This window comes from Oncorhynchus mykiss, chromosome 10, assembly GCF_057628025.1.
Source record: "Oncorhynchus mykiss isolate SJ-2025 chromosome 10, ASM5762802v1, whole genome shotgun sequence".
NCBI classification, from domain to species: domain Eukaryota; kingdom Metazoa; phylum Chordata; class Actinopteri; order Salmoniformes; family Salmonidae; genus Oncorhynchus; species Oncorhynchus mykiss.
In genome coordinates this window covers 74,249,188-74,259,674 of record NC_143031.1, presented here as the reverse complement: position 1 = coordinate 74,259,674, position 10,487 = coordinate 74,249,188, and the positions used below count along the sequence as shown (strand labels likewise).

The 10,487-nt window shown below is 40.3% G+C and overlaps 1 protein-coding gene across 1 annotated transcript; it reads left to right on the top strand.

Annotated features, from left to right (window-relative positions):
* Window positions 1–4,448: 4,448 nt before the first annotated feature.
* On the top strand, window positions 4,449–9,118 carry LOC110533208 (ladderlectin-like). Its single transcript, XM_036934588.2, has 9 exons — window positions 4,449–4,604; window positions 4,825–4,912; window positions 5,007–5,057; window positions 5,175–5,231; window positions 5,623–5,673; window positions 5,951–6,042; window positions 8,000–8,125; window positions 8,560–8,659; window positions 8,852–9,118. Exons 2-9 carry the CDS (start codon window positions 4,852–4,854, stop codon window positions 8,923–8,925), a joined length of 612 nt encoding a protein of 203 aa, XP_036790483.2. The 5' UTR covers window positions 4,449–4,604; window positions 4,825–4,851; the 3' UTR covers window positions 8,926–9,118.
* Window positions 9,119–10,487: the final 1,369 nt, after the last annotated feature.

Sequence of the window (10,487 nt, the reverse complement as noted above, 5' to 3'; positions counted from 1 at the left end):
CTCTTTATATACTGTTGTGTCCCGCAAACTTTCACTTATGCACTTGCCGTGAATGACGAAACAGCGTTGAACTTTGACACTTTATGGCTTTGTGTTTATACTTCAGATGACATAACATAGTAAAAGTAAATCCAGGACACTGCCGTTAGTATGGTATGTTACGTTTCGTTTCAATTTGTGGATGTCCATCATCCGTTTCATATTGTATGGTATGAATAAAAATGTGTCTGATATGTTACAAATTGCAATTCGTACAAAGTTATGAATTTGCAAAACATATATGTTACGAATTCCAATTTTTTGTGGCTAATGTTAGTTAAGTGGCTCAGTTTAGCTAGGTTGCTAATGTTAGCTAGGTTGCTAACGTTAGTCATGTTAGGGGTTAGGAGTTAGGTTAAAAGCTTAAGTTTAGGGGAAGGGTTAGCTAACATGCTAAGTAGTTGCTCCGTAGCTAAAAAGTAGTAAATATTTGCTAATTAGCGCAAATGGTAAAGTTGTCCATGATACGATTTCAAATCAAATCAAATCACATTTTATTTGTCACATACACATGGTTAGCAGATGTTAATGCGAGTGTAGCGAAATGCTTGTGCTTCTAGTTCCGACAATGCAGTAATAACCAACGAGTAATCTAGCTAACAATTCCAAAACTACTACCTTATACACACAAGTGTATAGGGATAAAGAATATGTACATAAAGATATATGAATGAGTGATGGTACAGAGCGGCATAGGCAAGATGCAGTAGATGGTATCGAGTACAGTATAAACATATGAGATGAGTATGTAAACAAAGTGGCATAGTTTAAAGTGGCTAGTGATACATGTATTACATAAAGATGCAGTAGATGATATAGAGTACAGTATATACGTATACATATGAGATAAATAATGTAGGGTATGTAAACATTATATTAAGTAGCATTGTTTAAAGGGGCTAGTGATATATTTCACATCAATTCCCATTATTAAAGTGGCTGGAGTTGAGTCAGTGTGTTGGCAGCAGCCACTCAATGTTAGTGGTGGCTGTTTAACAGTCTGATGGCCTTGAGATAGAAGCTGTTTTTCGGTCTCTCGGTCCCAGCTTTGATGCACCTGTACTGACCTCGCCTTCTGGATGATAGCGGGGTGAACAGGCAGTGGCTCGGGTGGTTGTTGTCCTTGATGATCTTTATGGCCTTCCTGTGACATCGGGTGGTGTAGGTGTCCTGGAGGGCAGGTAGTTTGCCCCCGGTGATGCATTGTGCAGACCTCACTACCCTCTGGAGAGCCTTACGGTTGTGGGCGGAGCAGTTGCCGTACCAGGCTGTGATACAGCCCGACAGGATGCTCTCGATTGTGCATCTGTAGAAGTTTGTGAGTGCTTTTGGTGACAAGCCAAATTTCTTCAGCCTCCTGAGGTTGAAGAGGCGTTGCTGCGCCTTCTTCACGATGCTGTCTGTGTGGGTGGACCAATTCAGTTTGTCTGTGATGTGTACGCCGAGGAACTTAAAACTTACTACCCTCTCCACTACTGTTCCATCGATGTGGATATGGGGGTGTTCCCTCTGCTGTTTCCTGAAGTCCACAATCATCTCCTTAGTTTTGTTGACGTTGAGTGTGAGGTTATTTTCCTAACACCACACTCCGAGGGCCCTCACCTCCTCCCTGTAGGCCGTCTCGTCGTTGTTGGTAATCAAGCCTACCACTGTTGTGTCGTCCGCAAACTTGATGATTGAGTTGGAGGCGTGCGTGGCCACGCAGTCGTGGGTGAACAGGGAGTACAGAAGAGGGCTCAGAACGCACCCTTGTGGGGCCCCAGTGTTGAGGATCAGCGGGGTGGAGATGTTGTTACCTACCCTCACCACCTGGGGGCGGCCCGTCAGGAAGTCCAGTACCCAGTTGCACATGGCGGGGTCGAGACCCAGGGTCTCGAGCTTGATGACGAGTTTGGAGGGTACTATGGTGTTAAATGCTGAGCTGTGGTCGATGAACAGCATTCTCACATAGGTATCCCTCTTGTCCAGATGGGTTAGGGCAGTGTGCAGGGTGGTTGAGATTGCATCGTCTGTGGACCTATTTGGGCGGTAAGCAAATTGGAGTGGGTCTAGGGTGTCAGGTAGGGTGGAGGTGATATGGTCTTTGACTAGTCTCTCAAAGCACTTCATGATGACGGAAGTGAGTGCTACGGGGCGGTAGTCGTTTAGCTCAGTTACCTTAGCTTTCTTGGGAACAGGAACAATGGTGGCCCTCTTGAAGCATGTGGGAACAGCAGACTGGGAAAGGGATCGATTGAATATGTCCGTCAACACACCAGCCAGCTGGTCTGCGTATGCTCTGAGGGCGCGGCTGGGGATGCCGTCTGGGCCTGCAGCCTTGCGAGGGTTAACACGTTTAAATGTTTTACTCACCTCGGCTGCAGTGAAGGAGAGTCCGCATGTTTTGGTTGCGGGCCGTGTCAGTGGCACTGTATTGTCCTCAAAGCGGGCAAAAACACACATCCTTTGGGTTGCTAGACATTCATGTTAAATGCCCACTCATCCACCCCGACCAACCACCCTACTTTATTTTTTGACCAACCACCCTTCTTTCGTTTTTGCCTGAAGTAACCTTCTGTCTTATGTAACCATACAAATGTAACATATCATACTAATTCGGTCAAATGTAACATATCATTCTAATTTGGGTTTACTATGTTACGTCTAGTCTTTGAGACCAGGCTGCCAGATTAGGAATTAAAATACAGCCTTTATCAATGTAATTTACTGTGTTCCAGTAAGCGGTGGTAAAATAAAAACAATGTCCTTATTGTGATCATGTCTGGAACGGTGCCCTGGAGATCACCTTTAATTCTTTGCTGTCCATAAACTGCTTCCTTAACTGACTTGATGTCATCCAAGGAGTGAGTCGGACATGAAAAAAATATTATGTTTCAGACTAACTTAAACGTATCATCAATATGTGGTGACTGGAATGGTATCAAACCCATGGAGACCATGTGTTTCCAGCCATTACTGTGAGCTCGTCCTCCCCAATTAAGGTGCCACCAGCTGCCTGTCTCGTAAGTAGCCTTGGCTTCTGCGAGCCGGAACGCCTCATATGAGCAGGAGCCTATCTTCTGTTTCTGCATTGTGAAGCAGCTTGGAAAAGATGCTAGTCTATTGCAATGGACATTAGACTAGTAAGTGTATGTTGTGTAGTAAGATGTTAGTAGCCCATGTGCATCACCCTAATCATTTGGTATTTTTCCCCCACTTAATTTAGTCTACTGTTGGTGTCCACATCACCAACGATCTGTCATGATCCAAACACACCAAGACAGTCGTGAAAAGGGCACGACAAAAACATTTTTGACTTAGGCTGTTGTCATCTATTATGTCATGTTGTCAGTAAAGATTTATTGTAAATGTGGATTGTCTTTTCAAGAAATAAGATAATGACATTCCATACAGGATGGAAATTGGTCTACTGCGTTTGTCCCTCCGATATACAAACATACATTGAAGAGGCAATCTGCTGTTGCTACATCCATTTTTGGACTAATAAGTTAATGCTATGTACCCATTGATTCTTGAAGAATATAACTCATAAATGATGAGTTTAGGTCAACTGTCGTAGCCCGTCATAATCCAAAATATAAGCTTGTTTTACTTCAATGAGTGTAAATAAAGTAAGTATAAACAAACACTATATAGCCTCAAAACATGGCTAAAACTATCATTGTGATCGATGGAAGGTGCATTTCCGAGTGGTAACATTTTTACAACCCCATCCCTCAGCTTTTTTACAGGAACAGGGCAGGATTTGTTATTGTTTCAACTGGTGATTGCAGCTTTAAGTTGGAGAGACTGGAAATGTTAGACAAATCGCTGCAAAATAACAATAAAGTGATTATAACTAAATGAACATACCCCTACGTTATCTCAAGGTCAATAGTGCTGAGAAAAACGTATTGTAAATTGAATCAATCCATGTCCGTATTGATTTTCCATGTTTACAATTTCCTTATCACAATTATGGTTTTATCATCACTTACTGGAACACACATTCTTGTCCTTGTCCTTGATAAATGCTGTATTTGAATTCGAAATCAGATCTGAAGTATGTACACAAAGCCATTTAGTATATATAAAATGTATAATATGATATTGATATTATATTGACATGGATGACATTGCTTTAATTTTGTATTTAATTGAAGTCAAACTAAATCCTTTCATGTCTGACCCACTCCTTGGATGAAAAGGAAATGGTTTATGGTCGGGAAATAATTAACATGACTTCCTTGGCAAAGTTCCATACACGATCACAATAAGGATATTTGTGTTATTTTGCAATCTTTTACAGGAACACACCTTCAAACAGGGGCTGGCCATGTTCTGCTGACCTTGAAAATGCTATATTTGAATTCCTAGCATGGGATTTTTCATCTGAAGTATAAATACAGAATCATAAACCGTCAAAGTCCAATGCTGTTTCGTAATTCACAGCACGTGCGTCAGTGAAATCATGCTGGACAGAACAGTACATAAACAATGGAGAAATCTCCACTCATCACTCCATCACTGGCCTACATGAGGAAGAGTATCTGAGGAGAACAACACTGATTTACCTACTACAACAGGTAAGAGTCCTATAGTGTCTGTTCCCGAGTGTCAACTTGTCTTATTTTCTCACCCTTTCTTAATTTAATGTATGTATTTACTATGGTGGTGATTAACTTTTAGCTACATTTTTAAGGTTGACTTCTGTAGGGAAATACTCTTGTCTAGTGATAGTCTGAAATGACTGTGTATCACTCTCTCTAGTTGATTCTCCAACACGTTCTCTCCCTTTTCATCCAGACAAGCAGCACCACCATCATCACCACCATGAAGGTTCTGATCATCTTTGCACTACTTTGTGTCGCCCTCTCTGCTAGGGCAGCAGCAGGTAAGTCAGCCAAATACTCAACAATGTCACTAATACAGCACAGGGTATTTCATTGTTACTGAATAATGACAATAGTTGTGTTTTCCCCTTTAAGTTCCTGTGGAGAGCGATGCTGTGGCGGTAGAAGAGCCAAAAAGTGCCTCAGGTTTGTAGCTCTAGTTATGTTTGTACTGAGAGCAGTAATGGAGCACTGAATCAATATTTCTCCCAATTCCCAGTTGAATGAAAGTCAAATTTATTTCCTTGTTCCGTGTTTCTGCAGAGGAGGCTGTTGAGGTTGAGGCTCCTGCAGCAGAGGAGAAGCTGAGTGACGCCCCAGGTCAGTTCTTCTCTATAGGCTTTAATCAAGCAGGAGCATCAATGTCTATTGTGGAGCATCACCTCATTTCAGCATCACCTTATTTCCTGATCAATTACAATTACTTCACATTGAAATCTGCTGCAAATACTGTTTGTACATATTTGCACGAAGTGAGTGTGAGATTGTGTTGTGTATTATGTGCCTCATTTGCTGATAAATTATATTTGAGGCATTCTGTTTTGTCAGACTTCACATAGGTACGAAACAATGATTTTAACGACCTGTCACCTATAAAATATACCCGTGAAAACAAACATATTTATATAGTATATATAACTCCTTGACATAGTGATTTGCTGGTGGCTAAATAGTAATATCGAGGACTGTTTTATTGTTTGTGCTTTTCCAGAAGAGGATGTACAGACTGAGGCTGTTGAAGAGGTGGCTGCGGCACCTAAAGGTTTGTTTAAAACTTTTTTTGATGTATTATGTAAATTAACAACTATCACCTTTACTGGTTCTACGATTGCGGACTTTTTGTACATCGTGCAATGCATGGTCACGCAACGAAAGACTAGTGTTTTTTTTGGTTTTCTTTTAGCAGGGAGGGAAAAAAACACCAGTATGACTAAATGTACTTTCATGTTTTATATTATGAGATCAAAGTTCATACTCCTGTCAATATCAACAGTATTACGATGTCAAATAATTGTTGTATTTTATCTGCGTGTTCACAGCGGCACGCAGGTTCTGCCCTGACGGATGGCTCAGCTACCAGTCCAAGTGTTACATGTTTGTGAACACTCCTCGGTCCTGGTTCAACGCTGAGGTAATTCATGCACTTCTCAATTTAATATAGGCCTATTTAAAGCGTCTAAAAGCTTTACATAAATTAATAACTATTTTATTATATTTAACCTTAATTTGATCATTGAGTCATACTGAGACCGAGGTCCCTTTTATAGATGAGCCCTGAATTACATAAATTACAGAAAATACACACATCAAAATAGAAATACAAAATGCAAGCAAAAGGAAAAACACGGGGCGGGGCGACAGGTAGTTTAGTGGTTAGAGCGTTGATCGAGCTGACAAGATACAAATCTGTCGTTCTGCCCCTGAACAAGGCCGTCATTGTAAATAAGAATTTGTTCTTAACTGACTTGTCTAGTTTAAAAAGGTTCAATAAAAACAAAAAAACAAACACATTCATCAGTAATAAGGTTCTCAATCAGCTTTCTGAATTGCCCTAGAGACACCAGAATATCAAATTTAAGAACATTTTGAAGATGATTTGCCTAACTCAGTGGAGACCAAAGGCATTTCCAGAGTTCGCCATCCAGAGACCGGGTGTGGTAACTCGTATGTGTAAGGTTTAGTAAGGACGTTAGGTACAGTGGGACTTTTCGTAAAAGGGCTTCATAAATTAAAACATAGCAATGTAGATAAGCTACATTGTGTAGGCCTACTATAATAGCAAAGTATGCTTTTTCAAAATGACTGTGCGTTTGTATGTATATAGACTATTAACATAATTAAAGAGAACAACGTAGAGTATAAAGAGCGGTGAGCACTAAAGCAGCGCAAAATGTCAGATAGGCCTAAAGGTGTTTTTCCCCTCTCCTCTCCAATGTCGCGAGGCCATGGGCCTTTTAGGCTAATCTTAATTTCCCCTTTTTCTCCCCAATCCCCATTCGATTTGAATGTGACTTGTTAGCCTAGGAATAACCTACTCTTTCATGATCAACTATCGAATGAATTTAGTCTATAGGCCTAACGGAGTTCCATCTCAGAAAGTTGTTTGCTAATAGCCTAGATTAAACGCAGTAGCTATAGTAATAATGAAATATAGAACAAACAATTGCAAGATAGACTAATCGAATAGGAAGTTTATACAAACCTTGTAGGTCTACGTGTGTTTAGGCTGCTTGACTAAAGTGTTGGCAAAATAAATTGTGCCATCGGAAAATTCCTTTCTTAGCCAATATTATAAGCCTACACATAGACTGCTGTCCATAAAAGTTGCAGTAGCCTAAACGTTTCTTTGACAAATTAAACGTATAATCTAATATTTTGGATAATATTGTCGAAAGTGTTTATGCTTGTCCTTGAATTGCGCAACGGGCAATCGGGTATAAACACTCGCAGCATCAATAGCAGGAACAAAAAATACATGATAAGTCTGTCGGAGTTGTCTCACGAACAACTTTATTTTCAATAACTTAAATATTGTGTATTTATATATAAAGTCAACAATAATCAGATAAAACGATGTATTATTTAGCCTATAATATTCTTTATAACACTGAATTGGCTTCGACTAAAAACGAATAGGTCGATAATTATCATTAGGCTATATGCCTTTTGCCTACATAACTGTAAAGATCCTAAATACAATCAGAGAAAACAAATCGATATTTATAACATACTTCATAACACTTTTTTACAAAAATAACATTGGCTTATGCTAAAAACGAATAGGCTTTAGGACATGCATTTTGCCTATCGAACTGTACAAGTACTAAATAAGATAATAACATAAATATAGCAGCCAAAATTAAATAAGTAGCCTACGAAAATAACCTATATTAGTGCAAATCAATAAACAGTGCAAATAAGTCTTTCAAGGTTTGACAGAATATGTTTAGCCTATTCTATAGGTTCTGTCTTTCGAATAAGACGTATCTGGATTTGAATAGGCCTAAAGGCTACATTTAAAATGCAATAAAAAAAGTGCAATTAGGAACCATTGTGTCTCACCCCTCACCTCCCCGCTCTTCTTTCAGGAACATTGCAATGAACTGGGCGCCAGCCTGGCCTCCGCCAGCTCCTCCCCCGAATATCGTTACCTGCAACAGATAACCAGAACAGCCAACAGAGCCACCGCCTGGATCGGTGGATTCTACCTCCAGGTGAGAGAAAGGGTTGCCCGACATAGTGAGTTTTTCACATAGTGAGTTTTTCGACATAGTGACCTGACCAGAAACAATTCTCGGTCCTGGAGCTTCCCCCCCAAGAACAGGAAAAACTGTAAAAACAGTTATCTTTGTGAAGAGACCAGGTCTGGCCCTGGGGTCATCTCTACCAGGTGCCATATAGAACAGAAACATTAACTCATGCTATGGATAAAACCTTATCTCTTTAGGTTTTATCACCCAAAAGACATCATAAATCTCCTGTCAGTGTTATCTCCCAGTGTCCCACTTTCTGTTCACAATAGAGTTATAAGAACCCTCTATTCGGTTGCAAAAAACAACCATTTGATGCAATAAAACTATTACAACATAATCTTGCAATTTTGCTCTCACAAGCTGTAGCTAAGACTTATGACTCTTTGTTTACTCAGGGATATTGGATGTGGATCGACCGCTCAGGAATGTATTACACCAATTGGTACAGCCAGAGCACCGCAACCAGCAACTCCTGCATGTACCTGCAATCTGCTGGTAAGACATGAACTTAAAGATGTTCAGCCTGGTCTCATGGACTAGACTTAACATAGTAAATGTAAATCCGGAACACTCACATTAGTATGATATTACCTGAAAAGTAATGACAGGTAGCCTGGTCCCAGAACTGTATGACGTGTTAAAATATGCCAGATAAAATTACTAAGATTTTTGTTTGTCTTTTTGTAGTGGGCCAGGGCTGGAGGAACCTCGGATGTGGCACACAATACCCATTCATCTGCGTGCACAACTATCGCTGTTAGTCAACAAGATATTGCTAATTGCTTGACACCCTTTCAAACCGCTTTCAACATTGGCTTTGTTTACTACTGACTGTAAGTGACTTTATGTGTTCGCCAACGGGCTAAATGTGATGCAATTTCAAATGTAATTGCCCATTTTATGTACCTCAACCTGTATTGTTGTCCTGTAATAAACATTTTTTTAAGTACTTTATGACATTGCATAGGCTAGTACTTTCTGGAAGATGGCAGTATTGTCTACGATAATCTCTGGCTCTGAAAAGGGGCAATATAACAACATGGATATGGTGCTTTTTGTTGACAGCATAGAATGGGATGAGAAAAGGTTTGAGATGACTGAAAGTCTGGAAAATCTTCAATGTATTTATTGAGTCTTTATTGAGCCTGTCTTTGGCTTGGCTAAGGCTCTGTTAAATCGAGTGAAGGGTGTGGATAGAGGTGTGTTTGGATGGGACATTTGGCACAGAATGTTCTAACGGCCTTATTTGGATAAGAGGGTTTCCAATAGGCAACGGTCAAGAACGTCGCTGACAAATCAAATTGTATTTGTCACATGTGCCAAATACAACACCTTACGGTGAAACGCTTCCTTAACCAACAACGTAGTTAGGAAAAATAATTGTATTTACTAAAATAAACTGAAGTAAAAAAATAAATCTATAATAATGAAAGGGCAACAATAAAATAACAGTAGCGAGGCTATATACAGGGTGCACCGGTACAGAGTCAATGTGTGGGGGGGGCACAGGTTAGTCAAGGTAATTAAGGTAACACGCGTTTAAGATAATATGTACATGTAGGTAAAGTGACTATGCGTAGATAATAACAGAGAGTAGCAGCAGCGTAAAAGGGGTGGGAGTGGCAGGGGGTCAATACAAATAGTCCAGGTAGCCTTTTGATTAGCTGTTCAGCAGTGGCTTGTGGGTAGAAGCTGTTAAGAAGCCTTTTGATTAGCTGTCCAGCAGTCGTATGGCTTGTGGGTAGAAGCTGTTAAGAAGCCTTTTGGACCTAGACTTGGTGCTCCGGTACTGCTTGCCGTGCGGTAGCAGAGAGAACTGTCTATGACTAGGGTGTCTGGAGTCTTTGGCAATTTTTAGGGCCTTCCTCTGACACCACCTGTTATAGAGGTCCTGGATGGCAGGAAACTTAACCCCAGTGATGTACTGGGTTGTACGCACTACCCTCTGTAGTGCCTTGCGGTCAGAGGCCGAGCAGTTGCCATACCAGGCAGTGATGCAACCAGTGCTCTCGGTGGTGCAGCAGATCACGTTGTCTTGGTCATTCTATATCTGTGGTAAAAGCAATAAACATATATGATGTACTGGAAATTAATAATTTTACTTTGCACAAGATCTTGAGACTAATACAACCTCCATATAGTTTGTCTGGGGTTAAGATTACTCCAGTGCTCAGTTTATAACATGATAACATGATAACATGATAACCAATAACCATTAAAAAAAACATTGATTTACTCAATGTTAAACAATGATTCTGCAAACCATAGGAATAATTCATTCGTTTTTCCTCTCTAGCAAGCTGTCGTCAGAGATGACCCAAAA